At 56.9% G+C, this 14,321-nt stretch overlaps 4 protein-coding genes across 4 annotated transcripts; 2 read left to right on the forward strand and 2 right to left on the reverse strand.

Moving 5' to 3' along the window:
* Positions 1-1,067: 1,067 nt before the first annotated feature.
* On the reverse strand, positions 1,068-7,546 carry COL26b_005719 (uncharacterized protein; the record flags this gene model as incomplete). The annotated part of the gene is made up of 2 exons (XM_053178558.1): positions 1,068-4,332; positions 4,383-7,546. The coding sequence occupies 2 exons, from the start codon at positions 7,544-7,546 to the stop codon at positions 1,068-1,070; spliced, it is 6,429 nt and encodes a 2,142-aa protein (XP_053037569.1).
* A 386-nt stretch (positions 7,547-7,932) lies between these two features.
* COL26b_005720 (uncharacterized protein) lies at positions 7,933-8,608 on the forward strand (the record flags this gene model as incomplete). Its single annotated transcript, XM_053178559.1, has 2 exons — positions 7,933-8,389; positions 8,442-8,608. The coding sequence occupies 2 exons, from the start codon at positions 7,933-7,935 to the stop codon at positions 8,606-8,608; spliced, it is 624 nt and encodes a 207-aa protein (XP_053037570.1).
* A 39-nt stretch (positions 8,609-8,647) lies between these two features.
* COL26b_005721 (uncharacterized protein) lies at positions 8,648-9,850 on the reverse strand (the record flags this gene model as incomplete). The annotated part of the gene is made up of 1 exon (XM_053178560.1): positions 8,648-9,850. One exon carries the CDS (start codon positions 9,848-9,850, stop codon positions 8,648-8,650), a length of 1,203 nt encoding a protein of 400 aa, XP_053037571.1.
* A 2,513-nt stretch (positions 9,851-12,363) lies between these two features.
* COL26b_005722 (uncharacterized protein) lies at positions 12,364-13,594 on the forward strand (the record flags this gene model as incomplete). Its single annotated transcript, XM_053178561.1, has 2 exons — positions 12,364-12,928; positions 12,996-13,594. The coding sequence occupies 2 exons, from the start codon at positions 12,364-12,366 to the stop codon at positions 13,592-13,594; spliced, it is 1,164 nt and encodes a 387-aa protein (XP_053037572.1).
* Positions 13,595-14,321: the final 727 nt, after the last annotated feature.

The following is a 14,321-nucleotide window of genomic DNA, read 5'->3' on the forward strand; positions in this document are numbered from 1 at the left end:
TCCTTTCCTCGTGCCCATCTCACCATGACGTTGTCCGGATGACATGTCCAAAGGAGGAACGATGCTCTTCCCAATGACAGAAATAGAGTCGTACGCATTGCCACCCGGAAAACCAATAGCAAGACCGCATCCGTCAGGCCCCCAGCGAAGCAGGCAGACAGGCAGGCTTGTCGTCGTGGTCGGTGCCGCCGCGCTGGGGCGGCGATGTGTATACCTCATACTCATGGTGACTCCTGGAGGACGGGAATAGAAAGTCACGATGTCTATGTGCCCACGGCAAGACCCAATAGCAGCACGAATCTGCTCCTTCCACTGCCTCTCATGATACAAGGGCACCCTCCCCTTCTCGGATCCATCATCGTCGTCCGTCCCGTAGCCAAGAATAGAGAGGATGACCACCCGTCCTTCTCGACGTTTCCACAAGTCCAAGTGCTGTCGTCCAGAATCAGATCTATGTCCGCCTCACGATGGACCGAGATCCAACCTCGAAACATCAGACGGATGGTAGACCCCCCTGAGCACTCGGTCACGTCTAGGGGCACGAATATAGTTGTCCAAGAATACAGCGAGCAACACAATCAACATTTGGAGCATGCCCACGCCAGCATAGCACGGCGGGGAAAACATGGCGGATATCCCGCGGGCCAATCTCCAAAATCGGACCTATTCAAGATCCCATCATCCGTGTAGACACAACCTCACCCCGTTCCGCACCAGACGAGGAGCGATATTGCGAAGCATTATGGCAAGGCAGGTCACACCCCTCCCATTTGAACGGCTCACCATGGCAACAGGTCCAGGGAACCACCTCTCGGGGAACCAAGTAGACCAGGAGAAAAAACTTTGATGATATCGTTGTTCTTCAATCATTATCAAGCGTACCCGTAACCCGTGCCATACACTTCTACACCCGCGCCCCCTTTCTAGCCCCTGAATACCCAGTCCAGAATGTCTAGTTTCCGTCCAACTCCCACGCAATGCTAAACCGAACAGGTAAAAAACAATAAACCCCTTTGCTCAATAGAGCCCCAACATGCCCGATCCCCATCTAAAGCAATACACTCTCTTCACGCGCCGTTGGCCTTGTCCCTGCTGATGTACACGGGAATGCCGTACACGCACACTGCGCCGGCTGTTATGTACCTGAACCGACAGGCGTCCCTAGCCTTAGCAACGGCCTCGACGAGTGACGTCTCGCGGCCGTCCTCGCGCTCCGGGCTTTCTTCCTCCTCTGTCTTGCTGCTGCCCTTGCCCTTCTTATCGGCGAACAAGCCCTTGCCCTTGCCCTTGGCCGAAGGCTTGCTTTCATCAATAAACGTCCCCTTCTTCATCAGACCCCACTCCTCGAATAATCGGCCCGCATACCGGTCGATGTCCTTATCCGTCACGTCCCAGAGGGTGCCCACGACGGCGGGACACCCTGCGAGCATGTAATTCCACACGGGACCGTGGCACTCGTACTCGCCGACGTTCTGGAGCGACGCCGAGCTACAGCCCATGAGTAGCGCTGCCGCCTTGCACTTCTCCAACCTCCTAATGGTCTTGCCGCGGATGTACTGCGCACCGCTGCCGTGGCCAAAGTAGAGGACAATGTCCGAGCTCTTGAGGGCGCCCTCGAACTCGTCCTCTGTCGGGCAACGCGAGACGATGCCCTTCCAGGAGTCGCCGAGGGTCTTCAGGGGCTTCTCAAAGGTGGCGAGGGTGTTCTTGAGGTCTGAACCCGGGTTGAGTATGTACGTGCCCCCAGTGGGTGACACTGTGTGGTGATCAACGCCGTGGGTGCCCTCAGTAGCCCTCTGCTCCGTGATCAATCGGCGAAGGCATGAGAGCGAGGGAACACGGGAGTATGCCAGTCCCTCCATGCACGGAAGGGACTCCCAAGGGAAGGCATGGAGCGCCTTGTCGAGGATCAGGATGCTGTGCGCTCCTTCCTCGGATTCCGAGGTCTTGGCCGCGGTGTGGTAGGCCTGTAGAGCATCGAGTGTATCCAGAACCATGGAGTCGAAATCGATTTCGTCGTAAGCGTTCCTCTCGCCTTGGAATTGGAGGATGTCTACGACGAAGTAGAGGAGGTCGTTAAGGGGCTCATCCATGTCATTATCTGGCGAGGTCGTCGATGGGTCTCCCAAGCCAACGAACAAGTCAAGAATGCGAGGCTCCAAGGCAACCTTGGGGGCCTTCGTGGTCTTCTTGCCACGTACCTGCCTTCGAGACGGCAGGTGCTTGTCCATAATCTTTGCAAAGGCCTTTTGGAACTTGGCAAGGAGCTCGGGACGATGGCGGTGCTGAGAGAAGATGCCCTTGAAGCCGCCGAGCCAGACCTGCTCGACATTGTCCAAAAGGTCTTTGAATCTGTTGTCGAGGTCCTCTCGCTGGGCCCACCAGGCCGCCTTGGCTCCCTTCCCAGTGTAGTCGCCCGCATTGTGGCAGCTGTCGTTGGTGGCCTTCATGATATCCATGAGCTCTTCATGACCACGCTGGAAGTCGAACAACTCCTCTTCGCCGTCTCTGGAGGCCACACGTTCCAATGGCAATCGGAGGACGAATGGGCTCTGGCCGGCTTGTAACTTCGTGATGCACAGATCCTTGCGGTTATCGCTAAGCGAGACAGAGAAGACGCTCCACGCCTCGGGAATGATGTCGACATAGTCACGCTGGAACCTCGTCATGTCGTCGGCAGTCATGATGCTTGCTCGCCTGTCGTCTTCAACTTGAAGGGCCAACGGCCAACCAGTTTCGCTGAAGCTGGGGTTGAGCTGCTCCGTAGCCACAGTGCTTCGCTCCCGTTTCCATGTCAAGTTTCGTGCAAACTCAACAGAGCAGGCAGCGTATCCAAAGTTGCCGATATTTTTAGGAACACCTTGGGATGCGGCCGACAAGAAGATGCCTGTGCTTTGAAGCAACGCTGAGATGCGATGAACCAGATGTCCGTTGCCAGAAATAGCAGCGGCCGCCTGAGCTTCCATCAGCTGTGCCTGGGCTTGCTCCAAAGTCTCCACAAAGGCGGCGTTTTCTTTGGATGCTTTGCGCTCCGCAGAAATAGCCCGGCTCTGAGGCTTCCGGGGAGAGGGACCGCCCGGTGACGTCTTTTCCGTGGTGTTCTTGTCGGATGCAGCGTGAATCGAGGGGTAGGAGATTGTGGACTCCTTGACCACGGAGAAGACGGAGTCGCCCTCCATCTGCTTGATGCCTTGCTCGATGAGACAGGTCGCTTCACTAATCTGGACACGGAGAGACTCCCGCAGACTTGTCGACATCTGCTTGGCTTCCTCAAGAAGTGCCGATGCGCCCGCCCAGTCGCCCTTGCTAAGGTGGACCAGTGCCTTGTACATCAACATGGATGCCTTCAAGTCAGACGTTTGACCATTATCCGCAACGACAACAGCCTTGGATGGCGCAGCCGTCTTCGCTTTCGGGGCTGTTGCGCGCTTCGTAGTTCTCGCCGCTGCAGTTGTCTTGGTCGTAGTCTTAGCGGCGGTCTTCGTTGCCGGTGCGGCGGTCTTGGCCGTCCGTGTTCTTCGAGTGGCCGTTGTCGCCGTTGTCGCCGCAGCGCTCTTCAGCGTGAGGTTGGCCATCTTATGGACAACCTGCTCAGCGCTGACTCCGGTGATGGCACCCTGATTGCTGGTGTTCAAGGTTCCGAGGGTGACTTCTGCGAGCTCGAGGAGCAGCAGTTCGTTTTCATGGTCTTTCATCTCTCCGAAAGAGGCACTGAGCTCGCAGGCGAGCTGGAAAGCCTGACGCGTGGGCTTAACAGCCGTGGCCATGAGCTGCCTCGCTTCGTTCAGATACCCCAGACTCTTGTCGAGTTTGCTTGCCTTGAGCCACACAGAACCGATCCAGCTCGCTGCCTGTGCTCTGTAGATGGAGGCGTTGGTTGAGTTGGCGACTTGGTGGGCCTTCTCTGCGTAGTAGACCGTCTCCTGGAACATACCCAGATGGGCGTAGACAGACGAAAGATGCAGCATAGCTGTCAGGAGACCGCAGGCGAGTGCCCAGCTATCCGGTCCATCGGACAAGTCGATTCGGGCAGGAGCATCGCCCTTAATGATGCTATCATCTGTGTCGGGAGAGCCTTCCCGCGACGCCTGTGCCGAGCTTGCTTTCGGTGCACTTTGCCATCTAGCTTCCAGCTTCGTCCAGTCCGAGTACAGAAGACGGACGCTGGTCTTGGCATGAAACAGCGCATGCTGGTATTCACCTTGGTCCCATTTGATGCGGGAAAACAGGCAAGCGGCTCTGGCAAGCAGGAGCTTTCTCTGTTGTCGGGAGCCTCTGCGACTCGAGGAGGACTTTTCAAAAGCGGCTCGGCCCTGGAGAAGCATCTTTTGACTATACCCTGTTAGAATCGCGTCAATACGATGAAGAATTGGGTAACTTACGCGGCAGCAGAGTTCTGCTTAGCCAGTTGATGCTCGGTAAAAGATACGAAAAGATTAACGGCCGCGAGGTCAGGATCACTGCTCGAGGACTGCACAAACTCCTGGGCTTTTTTGAGGATTTCCTCGGCCTTGTCAGAGTAGCCCAGGTGGGTATATTGATCTGCGAGATCGCTGTGTGACTGGACCAGCAAGTCTGTGGACGAATCGGATAGCTTTTGCGAGAGGTTGGCTGATAAGGTCAGAATCGACAGCAGGAACTCGTCCTCGCCGCGGAGCCTCGCGAAGTTGGCAATGGCACCGAGCTGTCTGAGAAGTCCCTCGGCGTCGTTGACTCTGGAGAGAACATCGTCCTTGGAGGAGCACTCGGTCACAATAACACGCCAAGCGTTGATCGGGCACTCGAAATGGCTTGTGCGCCACTCGGAATGAGATTCTACGAGTGCTACCGTTGATGCCAGGGAGGCCTCAAGGTCCGCAACATAGGTTGCCAAACCACTGTCATCAGCAAGATCCTGCGAACGGCATGCTTGTAGGGCCGCCTCGGTTTGCTCTCGGAGATCTTGAAACTGGTTCTGGTCGCCAATGGCCATTGTGAGAAGCTGCGTCAAAGTACGGAGTCGGCGAATCGGGAAGCGATCGACGGAGTAAATCCTCAAGAGAGCCTCAGTAACCGGCTCCTTGATATCATCCGATTTCGTTTCGTTCGATGTGTCGGATAGAAGGAGTTGGACGATGCGCTCCAGGACCGCCGCCCGCTCAACATCTGCGAGGAAGAAGGTCCAGTCATTCCAAGACTGGTCGAGCTTGACCATGGCACCTAGCGTCCGTGACAAGGCCTCTGTCTTGTCATTTGCGCCCCAGGCAACCGCGGGTGACTTTTCCGACAGGGAAGCGGCCACCGCGGACAGGACACCATCCTCGACCATGTTCGTGCAGATGAGCTTGAGGGCATCTCGAGCATCGTTAATGCGGCCCGCGTGCTTACAGAGCTCTGCAAAATATTCGAGCTTTGCTGTAGTCTGTGCCTTCTCCTTCTCTTCGGATGGCCTGTCCTTAACGCAATCAACGGATCGTCGGAGAGCCCGCAGAGGCGTCTTGTCGCCAGGCTTGCTTTCGTTGTTACGTCGATACCAGTGGAAAAACATGAAATACAGATGGGAAATCTTAGTGTACGCAGAATTGCCATCGTTGGTCTTTGAGCCGGTAGTGCTAATGTCGCCCATAGAATCAAGCAACATGAGGCACTCCTGCAGAAGGCCGTCGAGAAGTTCCCAAGTCATCTTGTTCTTGTCAATGTGCGATTTCGCAACCATGAACGCCGAGTCCAAGATTTGGGGGACAGAGCTGAGAAGGATCTGTCGTCTCTGCTCGTGGCGCACACGGTCCTTGGCTGCTGAGTCTCTTGTTGGCGCTTTCCCGAGCCATCGAACAGAGAATCGGGGGAACTGGAGAATCAGCTTGTTAAGCAGATCGACGATCTCTTCGGAAACCTCTTGCTTATTGCTTGATAATATTCCGACTGAAGACCTTCGAGCAGCCGACAGGTTGGTCATTAGTTCCTCAAGCTCTGTGGAATCGCCTTTGAGCATGCCCTGGAGTGCGTCGATGACCTCGGTCAGGGCCTTTGTAAGCTGCTGATCGGGGAGCGGCACTTGTTTGCCGTAAACAGCGACGAGCTGCGCCGAGTAAGCACAGCACTTCGCCGCTGAGTCGCTCTCCGGGTTCAAAGTTTGCTTGATCTTCAAGATCCAGTCGGCCGAGTCTTTGTAAAGCCGAGCAGCCTGAGCTGCGGTACCCAAAGCCTGGTAGATGATGGCGAGCGGCGATTTCGATGACAGAGTTGGCTCCAGATGTTGGCTGTCAACCATTTTCATGATGCGCTGGAAAACATCGAGAGATCGACGGTAGGATCCGGCGAGGTCTGACTGAGATCTACGAATAAACGAGGTGAGGCATCTCGACAACGGGGACACGATGTCCTTGTTGACGTCGGCCTTGTGGCCTGCCATGGGCCACCAGTGCAGGCGAGCCTCCAGTGCAATTGCTTGAAACTCCAACGCGGTGGCCGGAGAACAGCTCAACCGGGAGTCCTTCGCTGTGTCGTCGTCCTTGTTAGAGACGCTGGGAGCCAGGGAGGTAAGCAACTGCGAGAGCAAATCCAATTGCCGAGCCGCTTTCGTTTTTGCTTGGGTAGACTCTTTGGCGGATTCCAAGAGGAGATTCATGGGAGATGTCGGGCAGGCGGAGGTCAGGAACGGCTTAGCTGCTTCGATGATTGCTGCTTTCTTGCTCAAAGATATCAGGCGCAAAATGTGCATCTGTGTTGATATAACGACACCCAGAGTTGCGCCCGAAAAATTGGCATCACCAAAGTCCAACAGCTCTGCAAGTCCTTTGATTTTTGTGTCCGCGGCTGCTGCCTTGGTTGCTTCGGGCTTGGTCTTAGATGAAGTACTCAACGCATCGAGCCTTCGCTTCAGGATATTCAACTCCTTCAGCGCATGTTCCTGGAGCCCCAGGCCGACAAGCTTAGCAATGAAAGAAGACATGCCGTTCTCCAGCTGCAAATCAGGAAGCGGCACGGCTCCAGAACTGTGCAGCGCTCTCAGGCAGGCGAAGGAAGCCCTCAAACACTCGACCGTCGCGAGGCATGTCGTCGGTGGTGTAGACGTGATGGTCGGCTTCGGTGCCGGCTTCACGGCAGTCATGGGCGAGGTCGATGTCCGGTTTAGCGAACGCGGTTGCATGGGCGTCATCGGCAATGAGTTTGATCGTCTCAGATGTCGTCGGCTCGGGGTCTTCCTAAGGTCCTCGCCCGAGTTCTGTCGTCGGCATGGTGTCGGGGGTGTGGCCGCCGGTGCGGGCTTCGAAGCTTCGGTGAGCGACTTGAGCGCGACGTTGACGATGTGCGCCGCGAGTGCTGCCTTTTCCTTTGGGCTCAATTCCTCCTTCTTGTTGGCAGCGGTTCGTGCTGCTCCTGCGGTCTTGCCTCTTGCGGTTGTTGTCGACTTTGCATTTCGTGATGTTGTCTTCGTTGTTGCCGACGCTGTTTCGGTCTCAGTCGCAAGAAGTTCTTTGAGCAACACGGAGGTTGCTGATGTGCATGTCGCGGTTGATGTCGCCGCCGCCTTGACGGCTTCTACTTTGCTTTGTAGGGAAGTCATCGAATCGTATACGTTATGGTCCTAAGCATGTCGTCATGAAATCTCGAGCTTCATTCGTAAAGTACGACCAGGGGTAGGCCAAAAGAGCGAGGTGCTGTTGTTCGAGAAGCAATTTGGATGTGTGACTTCATGGCAAATCCACAAAGGGTGCACTGCAGTTGTCATGTCAGTGTGGCAGATCTCGCTAAACAATGCCCCGGGGCGTTGTCCGGGGCAACCGCCAACCGGTTTGGTCCGTGCAGAGGAAGCTGCTAGTGCACGGACCATTTGGCCTTCAACTGCAGGTCCGGAACTTTTTTTACTTCCAACTTCCAAGACAAGACGGAAGCACACTGCGGGCATCGATCTTTCCTTTAACTCATCTTTCTGATTGCTCCTCCGCCGACATGTCTCGAATTGCCACACAACCGCTGATTGCCGCGGCTCCATGCCTACGCAGCGCATCCATTGCGCATGCCGCCCCTCGAGCCGTCTACTTCCATGCGCGGCACTCGAGCTCCCTGCCGACGGTAGCGCAGTCCGACTTCTGGAAGGGCCTGATCCCGAAACCATTCCGTCGCGAACCGCAGCTCCCCGGAGACCCGTCGATCAAGCGGGTCAAGTCGAAGAAGAAGAAGGAATGGAACCCTGCAACCTTCTACATTGTCATCTTTCTCTTGATCGGTTCCATGTCGATTAATATGCTGTCGAGCAAGCAGTCGTTCGAAGCTTTCTCACGCCAAGCTGACGTCCGCATCGGAGTCTTGAAAGAGGTCGTGGAAAAGATACAACGCGGCGAGAAAGTTGACGTGGAAGAGGCACTTGGCACGGGCGACCCTCAGAAGGAGTTGGAGTGGGAAGAGAGTATGTGAAATGTCACGGAGATTATTACACGAATGCTGACGAACTCGACCAGTGCTGAGAGAGATTGAGCGAGAAGACGTGTCACGACAGAAGAAGCAGGAAAAGTCACGGCAGACGGAGAGCGTGAAGAGCAAGCCCGAAAAGGAAGCCAGATCGCATTCGACAGGGGTCTCTGAGGCTGCGAAGCCACCGGCACGAGGCATGTCGAGCTTCTTCTAGATTCATAACGGAGACGTTTTTTATTGTACATCTTGCGGCTTATGAAAGCATGTCTTTGAAGACACCATGATTCTCCCTGAAGGCTGCTACGCCTCCCGCGGGAGCGGAGGCACCGCTCGCCGAGAGCTTCTGAAGCTGGTCAAGCAGTGCCGGAAGGACGGCGTCGGTGGATACTTCGGTCCGGACTCCAAGTGCCCCTGTCGGATCCGGGTCCGGGACCGCGGCGATGTGCTCCTCTCCTCGGACGCCTCCCGTGTTGACGATTGCAATGGGCATGCCGCGATCAAGAGCCCGCTTGGCCAGCCGCCAAGCTGAATACGTGGCTAGCGAAGTACCGAGGATCAACAGCTTGCCAGCCCCGTCGATGGCCTCCTCCGCCGCCGTCTTGACCTCATGGGGGATGCTTTCGCCAAACATGACGACCGCAGGCTTGAGGATGCCCGCAGAGCTGGAGGAGTGCCAGGCGCCGTCATGATCGACCTCGACGACGTGCCTAGCACCCTCGGGGGTGGAGGGTGGGTGCGCCAGGCAATGCGGACATGCAGGATATCGGAAGGTGGTGTAAGGAGCGCCGGGCAGGTCGACGTCTCCGTCAGGATTGGTCCGAATGCCCTTGGCCCTGCGTTCCGCGGGATTCTCTGTATCGAGAGCCCCGGAAGCCAAGGCTTCGGCGAGGAAGGTCGCCCAAGCCGGGTTGAGCCTCGCTAGCTCATCCTGGAAGGTGTCCCTGGGGTATTCGTTCCTGCAAGTAACACAGACAGTGGACCGCAGATAACCGTGTAACTCTAAAGTTGGAATGTCAGGATGAGCTTTTGAGTGGAACGAGTCGACGTTCTGAGTGACGACACTGCGAATAAGACCGAGCTGGCCAAGATCACGGATGGCATAGTGGCCCTGATTCGGGGACGCCTTGTGGAGTGACGTCCATCCCAAGAAACTCCTTGCCCAGTACCTCTTGCGTGCTTCGTGATTTGAGAGAAACTCGTGGTAGTAGATGGGACGGTAAGTCTTGTTCACGCGGTAGGTGCCATTGACCCCTCTGTAGTCGGCGAGGCCGCTGGAGACGGAGAGGCCCGCCCCAGTCAAGACTACGGTCGACCTCGGCAGCCCCTGTGGCGGAGGAGCTGTGAAGAAGTTCTGGAGGGCCGCGACAGCGCCAGGGATGGAGTTTGCGTTACTTGGACGGACTGTGGGAGGAGCCAAGAGTTCCGTGTAGGGAATGCGCATAAGAGGTTTGCGCATCGGGGCGAGGCTTTGTGGTGGGGTGTTGCGTAAGGCTGCCGGAATGTGGGAGGGAAATGGATCGTGAGGTGGGATGGCGCCGGGCGACGTGGAGGCTGAGGCTGTGAGAGGAAGGAGAAGACCAGAAAGGGGTTGAATTAAAGGAAGAGAGGGTTGTGATGTGGACGTGGTATGCCCGGGGGTGGGTTTAAGAATAGCAGCAAACAAGGGACGGGAGGAGAATTTCGAGGGCGGGTGTCAGACGCGTGTATTGGTAAACGGAAGCGTTGCGACGGGCTCATCTCATGTTGAGTCCAAGGGGCGATCTCATCTCTATCGTCACCTTGTCGATTCGTCATGATTCGGGGGTCCCAGCCTCAAGGGGGCCCGCTGTCACCCCATACGATGACAAAGCTGGTGTGGCTTGCCCGAGGTATGGCAGTGAAGACACCACCTGCAGTGTTGTGAAGGTGATTAGACACTGAACAGTGGTAGAGGCCTTGGCACGGACCATGCGAGGCGCCCTGCGGCAAACCAGAGAGATTCCGTTGCAATGGAGAGGCGAGAGGGTATTCATTGGCAACTTGGCACTGGTCACATTCGCAATTGGCAACTCAGAGCCAGGACAGCAACTATCTGCGACTCAAGGGGCTGTCTGTCACCTGCCTGTCCGATAGCATGCGTCCGGTTGTCACCTCATGTGCCTCTACAGTCGTCCGGCATCCTCTTTCGGCAGGCCGGAGGTGATGGCTTGAGGCTCCTGGAGGGTTGGTTCCGTCCGTCTGTTTGAGTTGCGTACGCTTCATCCGCTTTAACCAGAGTTGGTTCGCGCAGCTGGAGATCCCAATGGCTAATTGCAGCATCCCGCCGGGCTCCGTTGTCAATAGTGGGCGCTGCTGACGCATGTCGTCGCCAGTTGCCCAGGGCCACTGCAGGAGGTGCAAGGCCAGTTGTAAAAGAAAATTCAAGCTTCTCCCCCCCCCCATCCCAAACCCGGGTGCCGGGGCCAAAACGCAGGTTTTGGTTTGGAAGAAATTTGCACACACTTCCATTGGTGAGCTTGAGTCGTTACGTTGCCCAGTATTTTACTTTACTTTGTCTGCGGCGGTAACGTGTACAACTGTAATTAGGGACAGGCATAGTAGCAAATCAATCAACCCAATTCAACTGGCCAGGGCCATGCCATGCTGCATCCACTCTATCATCGCCTTTCCCGTCTTGTGGTCTACCTACGGATACCGCTGCGATGTACACTACCTACCTTACAGAGTACGGTTACAGACCCCATCCTCGTCAGGAACGGATGGCATCTTTAGCTTAGGTTAGCATCAGCGACCCATCCCATAGGTCCCATCCCATCCCATCCTGTCCCATCCTGTCCCGCCGAGCCGGCCCTGCCCTGCCTCTTTCTGCCCACTGCCCTGTGTTATCGCCCTGCAACCCGCACTGCATCCACTTCTGCGCACTGCGACCGCGGCGAGGCCAAGCGACTGCAGCCCGAGAGAGTCGGAGACATCAGATCGAACACCCGCCGTGGCCGGACTGACCTGAACTGATCCAACCTTGACCTGCCCTGACTGCACCGTACCTCATGCATGACTGTCAGTCAACGGCAGCAACATCAACGACAACTCTCAACTTCAAACCCTGCCGTGTCACTTTCCTCCCACATCCTCTCGCTCTCTTCCGCTGCACAGCCTAGCCACAAGTCCACCACCGAGGCCCAAGGCCCTTCCCGCAACCTTCTCCCTCGCCTTCGGCTTCCCTTCCCCCCTCCCCTCCGTACCTTGCCTTACGTTACCGACCTTACCCAGTACCTCTGGCTCCGTACACCACCATCCAAATCACTCCCACCACTCCCGTCGCCGCGCTCCCCATCTATTCGATCCGTACTGGGCTGCTTGTCATGTACGCGTCCCTTGCCTGCTGCCGCCGCTGCTTGCAATTAGCCATCCCATCATTCGTCCCCTCCCCCCATCCTATTCCTGGTACTCCCGGCCTCTAGCCTCGTGCCTTGTCACTTGTGCCTCGCGTACCCTTACCGTACCTTGCCGTACCGTACCTACATGTCTCCCCCGTCCAAGCGCCCGCCGACGGGTCTGCTCCGCCGCCTATCCGGGCTGAGTGTGAGTGTGACGTCCCGGTCTGGAGCTTCCACTGGCACCGGCACAGGGACGCGCAAAAGAAGCATGGGGATGGGCATTGGGATGGGAATGCGATCTGGGCCTGGACGCGCCGCAGGGCCGTCTGCCTCCGCCGTACACGCCCTCCTCCGTTCATCTTGCCTCGATTTTGTTACCGGTACCCCCTTTAGGCCACATCTCCCAAACCTGCGCCGCGTGCGCGTCTATCAAACATCCAGCCCGGCCGCCTCTCCCTGCGATCCTTACTTAACCCCCAACGCCGCCCGCCTCCGCTTGCGCTCAAGGTTACCGGCCACTACCAGTACTTCTTTCCCCATCCTCACACAGACCGCAATCATGTCTTCTACAACTACAACCACCACAACCACCACCGCACCTCCCACCACCGTCATGCAGACTCAGACACGACACAGCTCCGGCGGCCACTCCCACGGCCATGGCCACCACCACCACCATCACGGTCACGACAACGTCTACCTGACCTCAAGCAACAAGAACGATGCCGGCGTCCGCATCACCCGCATCGGCCTCTACTCCAACCTCGGCATGGCCATTGCAAAGGGCGCCGGCGGCTACGCCTTCGGCTCCCAGGCAATGGTCGCTGACGCCTGGCACAGTCTGACGGATCTGGCCTCTGACATCCTGACGCTGGCCACCGTCTCCTGGAGTCTGAAGCCCCCTACCGCTGGCTTCCCCACTGGTTTCGGCAAGATTGAGAGCTTGGGTTCTTTGGGAGTCTCCAGCATGCTTCTGGGCGGCGGCCTGTTCATGTGTTGGAGCAGCTTGCTGACTCTCCACGCCCACCTCTTCCTGGATCCCGCGGCGGCCGCTGAGGCCATCGCCCACGCTCACTCCCACGGCCACAGCCATCACCACGACCACTCTGGCCCCAGCCTGCACGCGGCCTGGTTGGCTCTCGGCACCGTGGCGATCAAGGAGTGGCTGTACCAAGCAAGTAGGTGTCACCCAAACCCCTGTTGAGTGAGCAAACATAAGCAACGTGTCTAACAAAGATTTTGCAGCAATGAAAGTCGCCGTCGAACGAAAGTCTTCTGTCCTCGCCTCCAACGCCGTTCACCACCGTGTCGACAGCTGGACTGGAATTGTTACACTGCTTGCTATTCTCGGCGCAAACTTTTTCAGGGATGCTGCCTGGTTGGACCCTGTCGGTGGCCTCATGATTTCTCTCCTGGTCATCAAGGCTGGCGCGGAGAACACCCTGTCCGCTCTGTACGAACTGGCCGACCGTAGCATCGATGACGAGGTCAAGGAATCGGTCGAGAAGCACACACTTAGGACCCTGTCTGATGTCACCGAGGGCCACGAGGTCGAAGTCAGGGACATCTCTGGTGTCAAGTCCGGCCAGAACTACCTCGTCGACATTGAATTGGCTGTTCCGGGAGCCTGGACGGTCGAGCACGTCCGCGCCGTCGAGGAGACCGTCCGCACCCAAGTCGGCTCTAGCGTGCGTGGAGTTCGGAGGATCAAGGTCCGCTACGTCCCGAAGGAGGCTGAGATCGCGCCCAAGTTTGACGAGTTCATCCCCGGCGAGGCCAACATGGACAAGCCCGAGGAGGAGACCACCGACGCCAACGGCAACGGTCACCACAAGCACCACTAAGCGGCCGACGTCCCTAGTTGTACATTCGGGAGGATGAGCTTGCCATTCACGATGAGATACCCTTGGTTCCCTTACACTATCCGGAAGCGTGGAACAGCCACCGTCTTGTTTTTTACCTTTTTTTTGTGGCATATAGGGGATGTTTTAGAAGAGCATACTTGGAGGGTCCTCTCAAGTATGCGATGCATCTGGGCGGCGTTCAGGGGGGTTAGCAAAAGGCCAGCATTTAGGCCCGTCATCCGGAGAGCTTGTGTCTCTCCTTGCCAATAACAGAATCAATTGTCTTAGCCTGTCACCTTGCATACAGCCGTGTCTCGCGCTGTGCCGCCGGCACACACTCTGCCCATTCCCGCAACCTAGTTACTCGCCTCATCCCGACCTATCAATCCCTGGGCCGGCATGCGGGGACTGCGATCTAAAATCTAAGGTGCGCATAGCACGCGGGTTAAGCTGCCCCCGACCCCCGAGCCGGGGGACAAGGCTGTCTTGGCTTTTTGCCAAGCCATCGAGATGTCATTGGTGCGCATATGCGTCGCAAAGAGGCACAAAATCTACGATTGGCCAATCCGGTTTTAGCCTGAATTGCCACAAGGCTGATACCGTGCAACCTGTCCCGAGCTGCCCCTCCATGTCCACTCCCCACGTAGAGTGATGTAAGGTGGTGGGCAGCGGTCAACTTTCCCAAATATCCGGGTTGCATCGTGTTTTTCCCCCTTTCTGTCTCTCA

Source organism: Colletotrichum chrysophilum, assembly GCF_026319265.1.
Source record: "Colletotrichum chrysophilum strain AFK26 chromosome Unknown scaffold_39, whole genome shotgun sequence".
NCBI classification, from domain to species: domain Eukaryota; kingdom Fungi; phylum Ascomycota; class Sordariomycetes; order Glomerellales; family Glomerellaceae; genus Colletotrichum; species Colletotrichum chrysophilum.